Source organism: Xenopus tropicalis, chromosome 7 (genome assembly GCF_000004195.4).
Source record: "Xenopus tropicalis strain Nigerian chromosome 7, UCB_Xtro_10.0, whole genome shotgun sequence".
NCBI lineage: Eukaryota > Metazoa > Chordata > Amphibia > Anura > Pipidae > Xenopus > Xenopus tropicalis.
The window spans coordinates 59,516,619-59,537,689 of NC_030683.2; the positions used below are offsets into that span (position 1 = coordinate 59,516,619).

Below are 21,071 nucleotides of genomic sequence, written 5' to 3' on the forward strand. Positions count from 1 at the left end.
CGCTTCAGGTCGGACCACAGACGCCGGAGCTGGCGGGGGTCCACATCAAGGGCAAACCCGGCGAGCAAACCCTCTCTTAGCTCGCCCAGGATTGCCCTCTTCCTTTCGTTGACCCCTAAGTCCCCCAGCGGCGGGTCATCATATCCTGAGCGCAGGAGCACGCTGATAATGTAGAGCCTCTACCCTGGTAGCAAGTCAGAAACCCCAGGCATGGTCCTCTCAGTTTGGTGGCTGCAGGCTCAATGACACAAAATGGCCCCAAGTCTCACATGTCACGAGATTACAAAATCGCCACAAAATGTCCGCAAGTCGCAAGATTACAAAATCGCTATATACATAGTAATGTATTTTGCGCAACAAAATATTCACTGCTACAGTACATTATCGCGACAAAATATTCACCGCTATAGTACTGTATATTTTGGCGACAACATATTCACTGCTATAGTACTGTATATTAGTAGCGAAATTCCATACATGCCAAGACTTTAGTAAAATTTTGTAAAAAGACACATACTTGAATAAATAACACTGTAAGTCCATATTTTATTGGCAAAAACTCATTTACTGTACTTTTGTATAATTTTTCGCCTGCCTGTAGTAGTTGTTAATTTTCGCATAGCCGAATGCTATATTTAGCGCGGAAAAGTTATAGTGAATCATGCGATCGTATTCTTTTCAGAGCGGAAATTAACACATGCGGTAAAACTAGCGCGAGAAATACCGCATGCGAAAATGGCGACTTATCGCACGTGATAATACTATAGTGAATCGCGCGCTAATTTTCGCGTCTTTTACCTCAAAAAAGCGTGCGATAATTTTTATTGCACTTTAGTGAATCAGGCCCTTTGTGTTTTATCATGGTTGCTGATTGAGCTAAGGGGGTAGTACTCTTAAGGTATCATTGTTGATACCATATTGTTTTTGTTGACCCTCTTCTCCACTTACAGGGCTATTTTACGGTTTTTCTTTGAAATAAATATTTAAAAACATACCCCACTGATGCCTCAATTAATGTAATTTTATTGCTATTAATTTTGATTAGCAGTAGCTGCTGCATTTGCAAATTGGTACATTGGTGAAGCAAGGACTCTTTATCCCCGTTGAATTTGTCAGAATGTGTACTTTCCAAATATATGTTTTTCTGGGTTTTTATGTATAGTTAGGGGGGCGTTACAGCACATAATACACGGTCACTGGGATTTTTTTGCAGAAACAGAGTTGCCAGCTGAGAAAATTCATATGCACTATTTTGATTTGAGTGCCTCTGTACACCACATACTTTGGTAAATCTTTGCATATTGGGCATCAAACTGTTCAGTAGACCTCTGGCATACATATTTAGGGTGATGTGTCATTGTATGTAAGAAATGTTGTAAGATAAATGTGGCAAATTGCAACAATTTTAGGCATTTTCAGAAAAGTAAAAAAAACACTAACTTTAGGAAAGCTTTACAGATTGGTACTTTGGTGTAGAAATGCGTCTTTACCCATGCTGGATTTGTCAGAATGCGTACTTTCCAAATAAATGTGCTTTTCAGAGGTCACCCTACATTTCGGCAGCTTCTACCCCACACAAAACTGCCATGTGTTTCTGAATTAGGTAAAGGTAAGCCATGAAATTAGGTGTATTTGGGGTCTCTAAGTGCCATGTGCTTTGCTAAACTATATACAGTGGGCATCAAACTGTTCAGTAGACCTCTGGTATTCATATTTAGGGTGTTTTATATAGCTACCTAATGACCTGAACAAAATAGGATGCTGCATACTGGAAGTTTTGAGGTGATTTTTTGAAATGTCATAAAAATCATCAAACTTAGGAAAGCTTTGCGGCTTGGTACTTTGGAGTAGAAAGACATGGCTACCCATTTTAGATTTGGGGGAATGTGTACTTTCCAAAAATATATAGCTTCCTGGGGTGAGAGTACTTTTTTTGTAGCTTTATCCCACATAAAATGATGTAAACGTCTTGATTTTGCAGGAGCTCAAATGACAGAAATTATAGATTGCATAGTGTATGTTCACATTGGGGCCCCTACATGCAGCATACTTACGTAAACTTATACATATTGGGTACTTTTGAGTATAAAGACATGGATACCCATTTTAGATTCAGGGGAATGTGAACTGTCCAAAAATATATGGCTTTCTAGGGTGAACATACTTTTTAACTAGCTTTATGCTACATAAAATGACGGAAACGTGTTGATTTTGCAGGAGCTGAAATGACAAAAATGATAGCTTGCATGGGGTATGTTCCCATTGGGGCCCCTACATGCCACATACTTGGGTAAACCTATATATATTGGGTATCAAACTGTTCAGTTGGACCCCTGGCATTCAAATTTTGAGTGCTTTATCTTGGTACCGAATACTATGTGGGAGATAAGATGGTGCAAAGTGGAAGCTTTGAGGGGATTTTTGGAAATGTCATCAAAATTGCCAAATTTAGGAAAGCTTTGTGGCTTGATACTGGGTACCCATTTTAGATTCTGGGGAATGTGTACTTTCCAAAAATATATTTCTGGGATGAGCATACTTTTTTGTGGCTTTATTCCACAAAAAATGATGTAACCATGTTGATTTTGCAGGAGCTGAAATGACAGAAAGGATAGATTGTTTGGGGTATGTTCACATTGAGGCCCCTACATGCCACATACTTGTATATTCGGGGAAAAACCTGAAAAAAAACCTATTGGGTATAAATCTGTTCATTTGATCCCTGGTGTTTATATTTAGGGTATTCTATTTGGTTACACCTGTAAAAGAATAGGTATTATAGACTAGAAGCTTTGGAGCGATTTTTCAAAAGTTTCACAAATGTTGATAAGGAAAGCATTGCAACTTGGTAGTTTGGAGTAGACAGACAGTTCTACCTATTCTAGATTCCCCAGAATCTGTTCTTTCTAAAAATGTATGATTTTCTGAGATAAACCTTTTGTTAGTGGAATTTTTGGCCTTGAAATCTAAAGTATGCAGCTTTCTCAATCAGTGCTTTGGAAATGAGTAGTGTACTGCTGGGAGTTTTTGACCTATAAAAGTGAGAAATCTTCATAAAACTATACATATTTGGTATTGGCACGTTCAGGAAACATGGGACTTTCCAAATCAGTTGTAGTTTTGTGCATTTTTTTGTTTCTGGTATATTTGTTATTAGTAATGTTAGTTATATAACTACTGATACATGGGCCACTCAGGAGGAAATTCAAAAGAGACTTGAACATTGAAAAGGTTTAGATTGTAAGGTCTATGGGGCAGGGAATTGTCTCCTCTTGTCTCTTTAATTCTTATTACAACTGTCCCTTGTATTAATTCTTATACTTTGTATTAATCTAATATTTTTATAACCCCTATTGCATTAATCTTTTGTTCTACTGTACAGAACTGCATACATAAGTAGCTGTCAAGACTCATGTGGAATTGAACTCTGGTCAGTGAATTGAACAGTGTCTGCACTTATCCACTGAGGGCTTTTAGTGCTGTTCTTGGTCAACTATCCTGATGTGTATTTTGTATGTCTTAATGCTTCCCTCTCGCCTCCTCACACCTTGCTTTTTTTTTTTTTTTATAGTTTCATTTTTTGTTTTTTAACACAAAAATAGGGGGAAGAAGGGAGAGGGGAGAAAGGGAGAAGGGAGGGGAGCAACGGAGGTACATGACTTTTACCACGATTCAAGTTACATATTTAGTGCAAACAGCTTTATACAGAAATTTACCTTACAGAAGGCGAACAGTACGGTATTTGTGTATTATGACACTGTTGGAATAGTATTACAGTAAATATGTTAAGCCCAGTTGGCATAGCCATACATACGAGGTATAAGGATTGGTTAGGTGGGATCTTCATGTCCCATCGGGTATACCAGGGTTTAGTTCCAGCCATGGTGACCAAATTCTCTCAAACTTCAGGGGGCACCCACGGGCTTCATAAGTGACTCTAATAGAGGGTAGGGCTGCATTAACGAGGGTTTGCCATATTTTCGCAGAGGGTACATTAGTGCCCAACCAATTTTGTATCACTACTTTCCTGGCATAGTATAGGATAGTTCGGTATAGGGATCTAGTTTTGTTACGAGGCACAAGATCCTCAATCTGGCCTAGCAGGCACACCTCTGGCGTGCATAGGTTGGGAAGCCCCAGGTTATCTGTCATGTATTTTGTTACCTTAGACCAGTATTTTAGAATTGGTGGACATTCCCAGGCAAGGTGTAGGAAGGAGGACCCTGGTTTGTGACATCTGGGACATGTGGCCTCGGGGTTGCGTCCAAGTTTTTGCAGTTTAAGGGGGGTAATATATAGTTGGTGAATGAACTTGTATTGTATTAATCTATCACGAAGGGAGATCAGATCGGTATATAGCACATCAATGGTCTCATCCCATTGTTCATTTGTCATGCTGGGAATAATTTGTTGCCATTTGCGGCGGGCCATGTTGAAGGGGGGTGAGATACTGTTCAGGAGAGTTTTGTATAGCCTAGAAGTTAATTTGCCGGTCTCAGGGTTCCTTAGAACTAGCTTGATATTTGAGGAGGAAAGTGCTGGCTCCAGTGTCATAAATTGAGCTTTAAAGGCATGTCTGAGTTGGAAGTAGCGAAATAGTTGGATGTCTTGTCTGTCTAGTTTCCCTTGAAGCTGTTCCAAGGTGGGAAATTTACCATCAATCAGAATATCCCCTAGGCACTTAATTCCCCTTTGGGCCCAGTAATGGACATCTTGCAGGCCCTGCAAGTGCGGTAGGTTGGAATTACTCCACAGTGGGAGGAAAGGGGAGATGGGAGGATTGGGGTGGTGGAGTAGGCTGGTTGCTACTTTCCATGCCCTGACCGGGACAGTGACTGTTGTAGGGCATTTAGGATAATCTGAGGACCTTCTGTGTATGGTATTTTGGACTGCCTCTGGTGAGCCCATTCGGTGGACCAGAATGAGGAATCCCGGGTCTTTCTCATCTGCATGCAGCCAGGTATGTATGTAGTATAATTGACTGGCCAGGAAATATAGGTGTAAGTGTGGGAGGGCCAGTCCCCCTTCTAACACCGGGGCCGTGAGAGATTTCCAGGATATTCTAGGGGTCCTGTTGGCCCATAGGAAAGGGATTAGTATTGAATTTATTTTCTGAAAGATCTTTTTAGGGACCCAAACTGGTGACTTATGTAATTTATACAGGAGTTTAGGGAGGTAAATCATTTTGTACAGGTTTACTCTGCCCCATAGCGTAAGAGGGAGTTTGGCCCAGAAGGTTGTAGTAGACTTAAGCTGACTGATAAGAGGTTCAATATTGTCGGCTATATATGGTGTGGTTGAGGGTGAAATCTGTATGCCTAAGTATCTGAATTTTGTAACCCAACGCAAACCTTGAGTGTTGTCAGGGGGGTTCAGTATAGGGTCTACCGGGAGTATTACTGATTTTGTTTTGTTTATGTGGAGACCGGAGAATCTGCCGAATAAGGAGAGTGTCTGGAGGGCCGCCCGCATAGAAGTGGAGGTGTCAGCTAGAAAAAGTAATAGATTATCTGCATATAGGGCTAGTTTATCTTCCATAGTGTGTTGTTTAAAACCAATTATGTTGGGGGACTGTCGTATTAACAGGGCAAGCGGTTCAATGGCAAATGCAAATAAAAGGGGGGACAGGGGGCAGCCCTGTCTAGTACCTCTGTGGAGGAGGAAGGGATCCGATGGGGTACCATGAATTTTAATGCGGGCCGTTGGCTTCTTGTATAACAATTGGATCCACCTAATGAACTGTGGCCCAAAACCAAATCTCTTCAGTACCTCCCATAAATAAGGCCATTCCACTGAATCAAATGCCTTGGCCGCATCCAATGAGACCAAGGCACGTGAGCCACTATTGCCATGTTTAAGTTGGAGGTGAGTATGTACCCTTCTAAGATTGTGGGAGGTGGATTTCCCAGGCATGAAGCCAGTCTGGTCTGGGTGTATAAGCAGGGGAGCTATCCTAGCAAGTCTACGTGCCAATACTTTAGCAAATACTTTAGCGTCGGTATTGATGAGTGAAATGGGTCTATAGGAATCACATATTTCTGGATCCTTACCCTCTTTGGCTATAAGAACCACGGTGGCATCGTAAAAGGAGGGGGGCAATTGGCCCTTATCTATAGCATTGAGATATGTCTGGTGAAGGTGGTGTATTAAGAGGGGGCCCTGTAGGTCTTGCCCAAGGGGAGGGCCGCAAGTGCATCTGCCACTTCTGATTCGGTAATGGGGGCGTCCAGGCAAGCTGCCTCTGCCGAGGGTAGGGTTGGGAATTCTATCCTGTCTAGGAATTGAGTGAGTTCCTCTGGAGTGGCCTTGTATAATGACCGGTAAGTATTCTGATAATATTTTGTGAAGGTGTCAAGGATTTCAGGGGGAGTGGTAACAAGGACTCCGTTGGAGTCTCTGATTCTGGGGATAAGAGTCTGTGAGTCCCTGGCTTTGGAGAGATAGGCTAGTAATTTGCCAGCCTTTTCTCCTTGGTCAAAGACTCTTTGATTAGTGTAGAGTAGTCTTTTCCTCATGAGTTTAGTGTGAGCTAGCTCTACATCTCTTTGTGCTTGGTTTAGGGATTGGTGTGATTCCTCTGATTGTGTGTTAGTATATTCTTTTTTTGCTTCCCCCAGGGCGGTCTCAGCTACTTTGACCTCTGCTTTAGATTTATTTCTGGCCTTAGTAATTTCGCCTATTAATGTGCCTCTGGCCACTACCTTGGAGGCCTCCCATAATACTTCCCGAGGGGCTGTATCCTGGTTCCGTTCCCAATATGCGGCATATTCAGATTGGGAGGATTCGCTTATTTCTACATTGGATAACCATATAGGGCATAACCGCCAATCAGCTCGTCTGGCTTTGGTAGATAGGTTTAGTGTTAATTGCAATGGGGAGTGGTCAGAAAAGGCTCTGGGGAGGTATTCCGCGGAGACCAGCAGTTGTGCAAAATCAGTTGATGCGAGGGCCAGGTCAATTCGGGATAATGAGCCATAGCTTGAGGAATGACAGGAGTACTGCCTCTCCCTGGGATGTTTCCATCTCCACAATTCAGTGAGGCCTAGGGCCTCGGCCCATTTAGCTAGGTTTGTAGGTTGAGTTGCAGTTTGCCCCAGTCTATCTAAATGAGGGGCGAGGACTGCGTTAAAGTCTCCAAGTAAGCATATAGGAGCGCTGGGATAGGATGCTATTAGGGCATAGATCTTCCCCAGCAGATCATTGTCAGATGGGGGAGGGCTGTAAACATTGGCCAGTGTTAGGAGCTGATTGGCAATTCTGCAATGCAAGACAATATAATGACCATAAAAATCAGTATTTAAACCCAAGCATTCAAATAGGACCCCTTTACGAACCAAAATGGATACACCCCGTGCATGTGTTGAGAAAGGGGCGTGATAAGCCTGGGCTACCCAACATTTCTTGAGAGACAGAAGTTTCTGGCCAACCAAATGAGTTTCTTGTAGTAATAGCAAGGCAGGTTTGTTTTGTTTAATGTAGTCAAACAGTAGGGCCCTCTTGAACTTGGAGTTCAGGCCCCGAGTATTCCATATTACATTTGTATCCATCATGGTGGGTAGGGTGGAGAAGGTGCGTCAGTGTTTCTAGCTGCGATTGCAGCAACTGTAAGGCGATGCGTCATGTAAGGTGTGCGGTCGCCTGTGTGATTTGTCGTTAGTGCACACCGGGTACTATTATAGTTCCGTTGCAAGGTGTGGAGACGGAGGTAGAAAAAGGGGAAAAAACAAACGGGGACCCAACTGAAACCCAACACCCCCCCTGCCCACCCCCCGAACTTGGGTGGGCCTGTGCCCAAAACAAAAAAACTTTGGTGGAGAAGGAGTAGTAGCATTGCGCTTGAGAGCCATCGTCCGTCCTCACCTTTGTAACGGACGCCTCTACCTGCTAGATTAGCATCCAGGATAGATTGATGAAATCGCCAACCTGTGTTAGCCTAGGGATAAATAATATATATGTGCCGGATGCTGGCGGAGGTAGGCCAGCCCGGCGGCTTATTCCAGAGGCCCCTTGGGACTGTCCATGGGTAGGTGAGAAGATGGTGTGCTTGCCTTAGGTAAAATTCCCCTTATCAGGGTCCGGAACTAATACAGGCCTTGGTATTTGCCTGCCGGTAGAGTCCGCCCAGTAGTAGAGGAGAGTCTCAGTATCATGGCGTTGGTAGGTTAGGTGTCTCGGGTCAACCAGCGTTATGATGCTGCGAATGACTTACAGGGGCCGCATGTCAGTCCGGCAGAGTATATTATGCATTGCATCCTATTCGCCCATACTAATGTTCCCAACTGAGCAGGGATTATGATATCAATTAGTCAGCCTATTGGGTATTTAGAGAAGGCACATATAAGTACGTAAGGCCAAGCTCACCCGGGATATCCCTGGGGTACATACATACTCACAGGAGGGGCACAATGGCTTCACTGCCTTGGGGAGCCAGCCCGTTGGTTTCCACGGGCCCCACGAGAATCGAGCCACCGGTCTGCTTCCGCTGGAGAAGTGAAGAAATGAGTGTTCGGGCCGTCTATGATGCGCAGTTTAGCGGGGAATAGTACCGAGTATAGCAGCCCTTCGTTCCGCAGTCTCCGTTTCACCCCGGTGAAGGAAGCGCGCTGCTTCTGGACCGAGATGGAGTAGTCGGGAAATAGCGAGATGGGCGCGCCATTGAAAGTGAGCTGACCCTTAGCCCGAGCAGCAGACAGGGCCGCATCCCGATCCCGGTAGTTAAGAAATCTCATGATCAGCGGGCGCGGGCTAGCCCCAGGTGGTAGGGGCCTGGTAGGGACTCGATGGGCCCGTTCTATTACTAGAAAAGCAGAGAAGTGATCCGCACCTAGGGTTTGACGCAGCCAGTCCTCAGTGAACCGCTCCGGCTGGTTCCCTTCAGAATTCTCCGGCAGGCCCACCATTCGCAAGTTATTACGACGCAGTCGATTTTCCAGGTCGTCTGCTTTAGCCGTAGCGTCAGCAATCTGTTTATTTAGCCGGGAGAGTTCACCTGGTATCGGACAGGTAGTATCCTCCAGGGACGATACGCGGAGTTCCACTTCCGACGTCCTCTCTCTCAGGTTTTGCATGTCCTGCCGTAAGTGTGAAATATCGATTTTGATAGTGTCCAGCTGTGACGTCATACTGGTGTGGGAATCGGTGATAGTCTGGAGTAAGTTACATAGTTACATAGGGTTGAAAAAAGACCATTGTCCATCAAGTTCAACCCATCCGAGTAAACCCAGCACACAACCTATACTAACCAATCTATACACTCACATACATAAACTATATATATACAACCAGTAATACTAACTGTAGATATTAGTATCACAATAGCCTTGGATATTCTGCTTGTTCAAAAACTCATCCAGGCCCCTCTTAAAGGCATTAACAGAGTCTGCCATTACCACATCACTAGGAAGGGCATTCCACAGCCTCACTGCCCTCACAGTGAAAAACCACCTACGCTGCTTCAAATGGAAGCTCTGTTCCTCTAATCTATAGGGGTGACCTCTGGTGCGCTGATTGTTTTTATGGGAAAAAAGAACATCCCCCAACTGCCTATAATCCCCTCTAATGTACTTGTACAGAGTAATCATGTCCCCTCGCAAGCGCCTCTTTTCCAGAGAAAACAACCCCAACCTCGACAGTCTAACCTCATATTTAAATCTTCCATCCCCTTAACCAGTTTAGTTGCACGTCTCTGCACTCTCTCCAGCTCATTAATATCCTTCTTAAGGACTGGAGCCCAAAACTGCACCGCATACTCAAGGTGAGGCCTTACCAGGGACCTATAAAGAGGCAAAAATATGTTCTCATCCCTTGAGTCAATGCCCTTTTTTATACAAGACAGCACTTTATTTGCTGTAGTAGCCACAGAATGACACTGCCTGGAATTGGACAACTTGTGATCTACAAAAACCCCTAGATCCTTCTCCATTAAGGATGCCCCCAACACACTACCATTCAGTAGATAGTTTGCTTTTTTATTATTTCTACCAAAGTGCATAACTTTGCACTTGTCAACATTGAACCTCATTTTCCAGTTTGCTGCCCAGTTTTCCAATTTTGTCAAATCGCTCTGCAAAGCGGCAAAGGACCAAGGACTGACCCCTGCGGTACTCCACTAACCACACTGGCCCAATTAGAAAATGTTCCATTTACCACCACTCTTTGTACTCTATCCTTCAGCCAGTTCTCTATCCAATTACAAATATGTTCTAGGCCAATATTCCTCAATTTGATCATTAACCTTCTGTGAGGTACTGTATCAAACGCTTTAGCAAAATCTAAGTAGATGACATCAACTGCCATTCCAGCATCAAGGTTCCTGCTCACCTCCTCATAAAAGGCAACTAAATTAGTCTGGCAAGATCTGTTACGCATAAAACCATGCTGGCACAAACTAATAGTATTGTGAACTGCAATGTATTCAACTATCCTATCCCTTATTACCCCTTCCAGAAACTTTCCTACTACTGATGTCAGACTAACAGGCCTATAGTTTTCAGGCTGAGAACGAGATCCCTTTTTAAATAATGGCACCACATTAGCAATCCGCCAGTCTCTCGGCACCATGCCAAACCTCAACGAATCCTGAAAAATTATGTGAAGAGGCTTGGCAATCACAGCGCTCAGCTCATTTAATACCCTGGGATGAATCCCATCCGGTCCTGGACCTTTGTTTACCTTTACATGTTCAAGTCTCTTTTGAATTTCCTCCTGAGTGACCCACGCGTCAGTAGCTAAATTACTAGCACTGGGTATATTAAAAGGGAAGCCTTCATTATCTGGCTCCTCAGATGTATAGACAGATGTAAAATAAGAGTTCAAAATTTCTGCTTTTTCCCCGTTCTCATCAACCAACGTACCCCCCCGTGATAATAAAGTTCCCACCCCTTCTTGCTTCATTTTTTTACTATTCACATAATTAAAAAATAATTTTGGATTCTTTTTACTCCTAGCTGCAATATCCCTTTCCATCTCTATTTTAGCTTGCCTGATAGCTTTTTTGCATGCTTTATTTGCTTCCTTGTACCTGATGAAAGTTTCCGCTGTCCCAGCTAACTTGAATGCTTTAAAAGCACGTTTTTTATTACCAACCTCGACCCTAACTCTTTTATTCAGAGTCTCGGTTTGTCGGTTCTAGTTGAGGTGTTGGGGCCTGTTCTGCAGTGGGAGGGGAGGGAGGGGTCGGCCGCTCCCGCTCCGAGTTGGCCTCCGGTGGTGGCTGTGATGAACTTAAAGGAACAATAACACCAAAAAATTAAAGTGTATAAAAATAATGAATATATTATATACTATTGCCCTGCACTGGTAAAAGTTGTGTGTTTTCTTCATAAACACTACTGCAATTATATAAATACTCTGCTGTGTAGCCATGGGGGCAGCCATTTAATTTGAAAAAAGGAGAAAAGGCACAGGTTTCTAAGCAGATAACAGATAAGTAGCAGATTCCCATTGTATTCTACACAGTTTATCTGGTATCTCCTTATGTAACCTGTGCCTTTTCTCCTTCTTTCAATTTAAATGGCTGCCCCCATGGCTACACAGCAGCTATTTCTATTAACTATAGTAGTCTTTCTGAAGCAAACACACAACTTTTACCAGTGCAGGGCAACAGTGCATTATATTTTAATTATTTTAAAACATTTTTATTTTTTAGTGTTACTGTTCCTTTAAGTATTTGTCCATCTTGGCGGAGGCAGATTTGGCTGTATGTTTCCCCATTGTTGGCAGGGGTGTAAGAGGTATAGCTTATAGCCTAGATAGGTATCTGAGAGGCTAAATAGGAGTCAGGATATTCAAGCAGGTGAGGAGCTCGCTGCAAACACATCTTATCAAGCCGCCATCTTGGCTCCGCCCCCCTCACACCTTGCTTTTTAACTTCTTTATTAAAGGAGAAGGAAAGGCTAAGTCACTTGGAGGTGCCAAAATGTTAGGTTACACTTACCTTGTACCCCGGGCTGGTGCCCCTGTTACGAGAAAACAGCACCAGCCCGGGGTACCTGTAGCGATACGCTTCCTCCTTCCTGCTTTGTTTAGCTGCGACTATGCGATAGGCGCATGCGCAGTAGAGTGAAAAGCCGACATTAAAAAGTTAGAGTATTAAAGTTCGGCTTTTTCACTCTACTGCGCATGCGCGCACACGGAAGCAGGAAGCGCTGCAGCTACCCCGGGCTGGTGCTGTTCTCTCCGTACAGGGGCACCAGCCCAGGGTAAAAGGTAGGCGATTTAAGTCGCTTGGGGGTGCCTAACATTTTGGCACCCCCAAGTGACTTTGCCTTTCCATGTCCTTTAATGACCTAGAGGTGGACATAGAAATACGATTTCTATTTTTGCAGTTATGCACTTTGGTATAAATAATATAAATCTTATACATTAAATGGTAGTGTTTTGAGAAGGATAGGATAGGGATTTTTGTATATTTCATGTTGCCTAATTCATTCAGTGGCTACTAAAGCAAATAAAGTGCTGGCTTGCATAAAAAAGGGCATTGGGGCCGATTCACGAAAGGTCGATTTATTATTATTAACATTTATTTATAAAGCGCCAACATATTCCGCAGCGCTGTACAATAAGTGGGTTTCATACACTGGACATACAGAGTAACATATAAAGCAATCAATAACCGATACAAGAGGTGAAGAGGGCCCTGCCCAAAAGAGCTTACAATCTACAAGGAGAAAGGGTTGAGACACAAGGTGTGGGAATGGGCATGACCAGAGTTGTGAGAGGTGTGGCACAGGGTATTGCTAAACTAGATTAGGGTAAGCTTCTCTAAATAAATGTGTTTTTAGAGATCTCTTGAAGGCAGAGAGATTGGGAGAAAGTCTGATAGTTTGTGGGAGTGAATTCCAGAGAAGGGGGGCAGCCCTTGCAAAGTCTTGAATGCGAGCGTGTGAGGAGGGAATGAGAGAGGAGTTGAGGAGCAGGTCAGCAGTAGGGTGGGGCAGAGTTATGAACTGCTTTAAATGTGAGAGTCATTAGTTTGAATTTTATCCTGGATGGTAGGGGAAGCCAGTGCAGGGATTGGCAGAGTGGCACGGCAGAGTATGAGCGGTTGGAGAGGTGTATGAGACTGGCAGCAGTATTCATTATTGACTAACATTTATTGCATGCTTTTTTTGCGTTAAAAAGCATGCGATAAATAAGTACAGATTCATCAAAGTCATTTTTGCATGGGTTAAGATGCATATTGCATGCATTAAATAGCGCGCTACTGCAATGTGATATTTTTCACGCATTGTGTTAATTATTGCATGGAAAGAATGCGAACGTATGATTCACAAAAGCACATGAGGTGTTAAACGCACTAAATATCGCGATAATCTGTGGGAATATCAACACCTAATTGTGGGAGGCGTTAGTCAGAGCACATTGCGATTTTTGAGCGTTTGTGAAGACAAGATGGAGTTTACACTAGGATTTTTCATGGATTTGGAAGAGGATCAGCAAGTCTGTGAACGTCCTAGAGTGATGGGTGCTTGACTTTTCAGGGAAAGGTCCACTCTAGAGGGATTAACTGAGGATGAAATTGTAAGGAGCCACAGGCTAAATAGAGCTGCAATATACAGCCTGTATGAGGTACTGGAGCCTTAACTGTAGCCACTGACACGCAGAAGCCATGCTGTTCCTGGCATGGTTAAACTTCTGTGCTCCCTGCATTTTCTGGCCACAGGAAGTTTTCAGAGAATTGGAGGGGTCTATGGGGGGTGTCACAGCCCACTTTTTCACAACTATTTGTGAACATTGATTCATTACAATGTATGGAATTCTGTTCATGATGCCTGCAACTGCATGGATATTAATGTTTAGCATTTGTTTTCCAACATGACAAAGTTTATTTTGAAAAAACTATTTGTGAACATTGATTCATTCCAAATGTGCAAAAAAGGTAAAATATTTTGCCATACAGAGTGCAAGGGCAAAATCAAGTTGAAAAGATTTACTGTCCAAAAGTAGAGGATGAACTGGCTGCACCTAACCCAGCAAGACACACTTGTCTAATAACACACCTATCTTATTAGCAATACACAGCATTTCTGTAATTGAACACCTGCAATATACACAGACACAATGGGAGCAACTGAGGTTTGTCTGCCTTTGCTGCTGCCAGGTGGTGGTAAGGATGAATCTGTTTTACAAAACATTGTATTCCATTAATATTAAGCTTCTCTGCAAGAGAAAATACACTTGTATTAATGTCATTACACCTACCTTTGCCAACACTCCTGTTGGAATCATAGATGCCGGCGACCGCACTGACACTGTCTCCGTGTATGAATGGCATCAGTTGTTCTTCAAATGTGGTGTAGTACACCTTTTTGGAAGGGCCACCTCCAGTTCCAGACCTAAATAAAATATATGAATGCTTTTATTGTTGCCTACAATAAGCAAACCATAACAACACAGTCACTTTTTGTTACTCATTGTTGCCCCAATCAATTCCCTTTTAACAATACGAAGGCATGCTAAACCCTACTTAGATGTTGCAAGTTCCTACTAAGTGGCCTCGCTAACTTCCACAGCTCTCCCTTATATCCTGTATTAAACAATGCTTCCACAATAATCCTCCTTCATAAAGGAGAGTACAGGGCTTTAACTAATTTGGGAAATATTTTAATTACCCCCCCCCCCCCTATTTACTGTGTTAATTTGTTATTCTACTCCACAGCTTTTAGGACATAAGTTGCGCACTTAATGATAGGCATGCATATGTACGTATGTATGGACAGACATACATACAAGTAAAGAAAGCAGGAAAGAAGCCAAAAAGGAAAGAAAGACAGTAAGCCAAAAGGAAAAGCAGATGTAAGTGTTAAATAGGAAGATGAATGTAAGATATTTACCTATTTCTGGAGTCTTCCACCAGTTTTGTCTTCAGGACCCTTTTGATATCCTGATAGCGTTTTTTTACAGTGTTGCACACTCCTCAAACACACCCCAAAACTGTTCACATGGTCAGCGATGGTCCTTCCATGCTCTGTTTTTAACAGCTGTAGCGGTTTTTTCAGAATATTTACCAATGAGTCCTAAACAGGCACAATTTTTTCAATAAGAGCCTTGTTCTCAAATTTCTGAAAATGTGATATTTCGGAGCCTGCTCTTCACTGGCTTCCTCTGGCTGATTCTTTATCTGTGATATTCTTTATCAGACACATCTGGCCTGCTAATGTAGCCAGGTCTCTCTCCCTTGCAGGTGTTAGTTTGGTAGGTGTCCCTTCCTCTGCAGCTTTGGTGGTGTGGGTGCTCACGTAGAACCTGCTTGATTCATGTAGGCTTTTCCTTTTTGGCCTCTGTGAGTGTTCTTCAGTGTGCCTGTGCCTCCTCTAAGATTGCTCAGGCCCCAGCCTATCTTGGTGTTCCCTGTTTGTTGCCACCTTTTCCACACTGCTCTCCATCGCTTGGCTCACGTTGCGTTGCTTGGGCTATTGCGTAGTTACATAGTTACATAGTTACATAGTTACATAGGGTTGAAAAAAGACCATTGTCCATCAAGTTCAACCCATCCGAGTAAACCCAGCACACAACCTATACTAACCAATCTATACACTCACATACACAAACTATATATATACAACCAGTAACACTAACTGTAGATACCAGTATCACAATAGCCTTGGATATCCCGCTTGTTCAAAAACTCATCCAGGCCCCTCTTAAAGGCATTAACAGAGTCTGCCATTACCACATCACTAGGAAGGGCATTCCACAGCCTCACTGCCCTCACCGTGAAAAACCACCTACGCTGCTTCAAATGGAAGCTCTGTTCCTCTAATCTATAGGGGTGACCTCTGGTGCGTTGATTGTTTTTATGGGAAAAAAGAACATCCCCCAACTGCCTATAATCCCCTCTAATGTACTTGTACAGAGTAATCATGTCCCCTCGCAAGCGCCTCTTTTCCAGAGAAAACAACCCCAACCTCGACAGTCTAACCTCATAGCTTAAATCTTCCATCCCCTTAACCAGTTTAGTTGCACGTCTCTGCACTCTCTCCAGCTCATTAATATCCTTCTTAAGGACTGGAGCCCAAAACTGCACTGCATACTCAAGGTGAGGCCTTACCAGGGACCTATAAAGCGGCAAAAATATGTCCTCATCCCTTGAGTCAATGCCCTTTTTTATACAAGACAGCACTTTATTTGCTGTAGTAGCCACAGAATGACACTGCCTGGAATTAGACAACTTGTGATCTACAAAAACCCCTAGATCCTTCTCCATTAAGGATGCCCCCAACACACTACCATTCAGTAGATAGTTCGCGTTTATATTATTCGTACCAAAGTGCATAACTTTGCACTTGTCAATATTGAACCTCATTTTCCAGTTTGCTGCCCAGTTTTCCAATTTTGTCAAATCGCTCTGCAAAGCGGCAGCATCCTGCATGGAACTTATAGTTTTGCACAATTTAGTGTCATCAGCAAAAATAGAAACAGTACTGTCTATGCCCACCTCCGGGTCATTAATAAACAAGTTAAAAAGCAAAGGACCAAGGACTGACCCCTGCGGTACTCCACTAACCACACTGGCCCAATTAGAAAATGTCCCATTTACCACCACTCTTTGTACTCTATCCTTCAGCCAGTTTTCTATCCAATTACAAATATTATGTTCTAGGCCAATATTCCTCAATTTGATCATTAACCTTCTGTGAGGTACTGTATCAAACGCTTTAGCAAAATCTAAGTAGATGACATCAACTGCCATTCCAGCATCAAGGTTCCTGCTCACCTCCTCATAAAAGGCAACTAAATTAGTCTGGCAAGATCTGTTACGCATAAAACCATGCTGGCACAAACTAATAGTATTGTGAACTGCAATGTATTCAACTATCCTATCCCTTATTACCCCTTCCAGAAGCTTTCCTACTACTGATGTCAGACTAACAGGCCTATAGTTTTCAGGCTGAGAACGAGATCCCTTTTTAAATAACGGCACCACATTAGCAATCCGCCAGTCTCTCGGCACCATGCCAAACCTCAACGAATCCTGAAAAATTATGTGAAGAGGCTTGGCAATCACAGCATTTAGCTCATTTAATACCCTGGGATGAATCCCATCTGGTCCTGGACCTTTGTTTACCTTTACATGTTCAAGTCTCTTTTGAATTTCCTCCTGAGTGACCCATGCGCCAGTAGTTAAATTACTAGAACTGGGCATATTAAAAGGGAAGCCTTCATTATCTGGCTCCTCAGATGTATAGACAGATGAAAAATAAGAGTTCAAAATTTCAGCTTTTTCCCCGTTCTCATCAACCAACGTACCTCCCCGTGATAATAAAGTTCCCACCCCTTCTTGCTTCATTTTTTTACTATTCACATAATTAAAAAATAATTTTGGATTCTTTTTACTCCTAGCTGCAATATCCCTTTCCATCTCTATTTTAGCTTGCCTGATAGCTTTTTTGCATGCTTTATTTGCTTCCTTGTACCTGATGAAAGTTTCCGCTGTCCCAGCTAACTTGAATGCTTTAAAAGCACGTTTTTTATTACCAACCTCGACCCTAACTCTTTTATTCAGCCATAAGGGTTTTGCTTTGCGATGCCTCTCCTTGCTTACAAGGGGAATATACTGTTGTGTATACCTGCAAAGCAATGTTTTAAAGATGTTCCATTTTCCTTCTGTGTCTAACCCCATGAAAAGCCTTTCCCAGTTGACACATTGCAGAGATGCCCTTATACTGGCAAAGTCTGCACGTCTAAAATTGAGCGTTTTAGTTACTCCCTTATAGAGCTGTCTCTGTAGCATTATCTCAAAGGAGACCATGTTGTGATCACTGTTCCCCAAATGCTCACCCACACAAATGTTAGAGATAAGTTCAGTATTATTAGATATTACCAGGTCCAAAATAGACTCATTCCGAGTAGGTTCTTGAACCACCTGAAATAAAAAGTTGTCATTTAGCATATTTACAAACCTACTAGCTTTTTCTGACTTAGCCACCCCATTACTCCAGTCAATGTCCGGATAATTAAAGTCCCCCATAATAACAACTTGACCCAATTTTGAAGCCTCCTCCATTTGCAAAAGTAGCTGGGACTCATCCCCCTCATCTATACGGGGTGGTTTATAGCATACACCAATGATCATTTTCTTTGTGACCTTCAGCCCTACTGAAATTTCTACCCAAAGAGATTCAACGTTTTCATTGGTAATGTCTTTATTACATGGCTTTAAATCTGACTTTACATAAAGACAAACCCCTCCACCCTTTTTAATCCCTCTGTCCCTCCTAAAAAGCGTATACCCATTTAAATTCACAGCCCAGTCGCATTTTTCATCCCACCAGGTCTCAGTGATACCAATTAAGTCATAATTTTCAATACATGCAATAGCCTGTAGCTCCCTTATTTTTCCCGACAAGCTACGCGCATTAGCCAGCATGCAGCGGAGATTACTACTTCTCGGATGAGACTTCGGACTCCTCCGAGAGGCAGGCCCTTTTATAAGGTTGCGTACTGATGTCATGTATACGCATGGGGCACAACCAATCGGATTAGTCGCTGACCACCAGTGAAATTTAAGATGCCCAATGTTAAGGTGGACTGGGCTCGTATTTTGATTAATAGAAGGTCCCAGCTAACCAGAAAAGTTTAGTATGGCCAGGCCCCCCTTAAAAGTAGAAATTCTCCAGGCCCGGGACCCCCCTGTGCTCCCCCGATGGCGGCCCTGCCTGTCACCCAGTCATAAAAGCTGTATATTAAAAGTCCATTAAACATGAAACCCAAATTCTTTTTTTAATTAAATTTCACTTACCTTCTTGACGTAAATTCTATTTCTTCTAGTCCCGACATCGTAGCAACAAAAAAAACGAATGGCACTCAGGACTACAAACAAGGGTAAAACCCTTTTAAAAGTTTATTGCGGAGGTGCAACGTTTCGGGGCAATGTGACCCCTTTATGCTTGATAAAGGGGTCACATTGCCCCAAAACGTTGCACCCTTCCGCAATAAACTTTTAAAAGGGTTTTACCCTTGTTTGTAGTCCTGAGTGCCATTCGCTTTTTTTGTTGCTACAGTGTTTTTGGAGGGTGCCGATCCCTCCAGCAGTGTGCTCTGGACAAAAATTTTTTTGGAGTGTTAGGGTGTGCGGATAAGGTTTCTGTGGTCCAGTTCTAGTCCCGACATGTCAGTACACATGGGTAGCATCGCCCCTCCCCCACAGGAGGTAGGACCTATACCAAGCCAATTAAAATGAATCCTGCCCTATAAGACCACCTGACTTCCTCCTCACCACTGTTATACACTTGCCATAGCAGTACAGGAAGCAAAATTGGGATGGGAAACCTGTACTGACGTGTCGGGACTAGAAGAAATAGAATTTACGTCAAGAAGGTAAGTGAAATTCTCCTTTTCTTCTGCATCCCTCCATGTCAGTACACATGGGATCTACCAAGCCATGCCCCACAAGACAGTAATGGGTGGGAAACAAAAAAAGGTACAAAACCCAAAAGAGCTATAAAGGCCAAAAACAAGGCCATCATCCCATAGAGGATACAGGGACACTAATAAATCCCTGAAAAGGAGACAAGAATGCTGAACAACCAAAAGAACAACAACAATCCCCCCAAGGTATTGTGGCTGACAACCAAAGCTCAAATTCCCAACTACTGCAATTAACATAAAGAGAGAAAAGCAAGCCAGAACAAAAAGTGTCCATTCCCTGCGACAAGGGTTCCCTCACAGACCAGAGGGCCTATCACAAGACCCAGACGCTCCCTGCAGATGACCATAATCCTGGCAAAACCAGCTCAATACTATCAATACCCTAGCACAGCCAGCAGGCCAAAAAAACCACACCAGAAACTGGCAACAACTAGGATAATAAACCCACTAGTGCTGGGGCTAAGAAACTGACCCTAAGCCCCAAACAGTGGCGCTAGAAAATAAAGCTCGTCACCTGCAAGCATCTACTCCACAGCTCAATGGGAGCAGCTCACAAAAAAGTGGACAACCGTCTACACCTACCAAAAAAAGACCCAACAAACGCTGATGCAACATGCAGAAGTCCAACTGTATAGAGACACTGCAGCACTCAAAGCCCACTAAGCCCAACGAAACTGGGGGACATAAGAAGCTAATGAACCAGCAACACTGGTATAAGTACTGTGCAAGCAACTGCTGATGCTAAAACAACTAAGTCTGCACACCATTCTGAACCAAAAAGTCAAAATGCATACAGCCAATGGCACAGAGGCCAGGCAATGCACACCAAAACAATTTTGCACGAGCTAGCTGGCCTGAATGCACAACTGGTGTGTCAATGCAAAAACCACACAGACAAAACCCTGAGAGGGAAGCCTGCTAGCACACACGTCATAGCACCAAAACAACCAAACATTGCCAAACACCTAATGTGAATCCATGTATGAGCACTCCCACTGCAAGCATGCCAGAAGTCCCGGGAGGCAATGACCCTAGTCTTCTCTAGAACTGCCAGAGAACAGACCCTCATGCATGCCCATGGCCAAAAAGACAACACAAGGCTATAACTAAGGCGAAGCCCAGAATCCACATGCACCAAGGGCCACACCAAACAAAATCGGTCACCAACACCAAAGGCTATCCTGAGACCAGCTAACATATGAGCCAATCCCCAGGAAAAGCTCAGCAACCACAAGCATCCAGGGACAAGAAGCCACAACAGCAAAGACCCGCAGCCATGCAAGCAAAGGGCCAACCAAAACCCCTAGGTGCATGAGTCAAAGGCCACAACAAGGGCCCATGACCACTCAATTCCGTAGGACAACACAAGTGCCAAGGGCAATGGCAAGGACCAGCACCCACACCGCACACCAGCCAAGGGCCCAAACAGGGGCCAGCAGACACGCAAGCCAAGGGCCCAAACAGGGGCCAGCGGACACAGATAGAAGAAAGGAGGCAGTGGTACCTGCCTATCCATCCAAACATGGGATTTCTAAGGAGGGTGGAAACCAGGCAGCCACCAACACTCAGTGGGAGAGGTTGAACTACAACTAGGCTCACACCTGAGCCACCAGATAGAAAAGAAATCTCCATAGAGAAACATATGAGTAATACTGTAAAAGCACAGTACACCTGTCTGCCCTGAGGATTCAGACTCACAA

General features: G+C 43.5%; 1 protein-coding gene across 1 annotated transcript in view; it reads right to left on the minus strand.

Annotated features, from left to right (window-relative positions):
- The window catches only part of LOC116412219, a 52,287-nt gene extending 37,561 nt beyond the window's left edge, over positions 1–14,726 (minus strand). The window contains exon 1 of the mRNA XM_031905957.1: positions 14,203–14,726. Within this exon, the coding sequence (XP_031761817.1) occupies positions 14,203–14,275 (73 nt within the window). The 5' untranslated portion in view covers positions 14,276–14,726. The remainder of the gene's footprint in view (positions 1–14,202) is intronic.
- Positions 14,727–21,071: the final 6,345 nt, after the last annotated feature.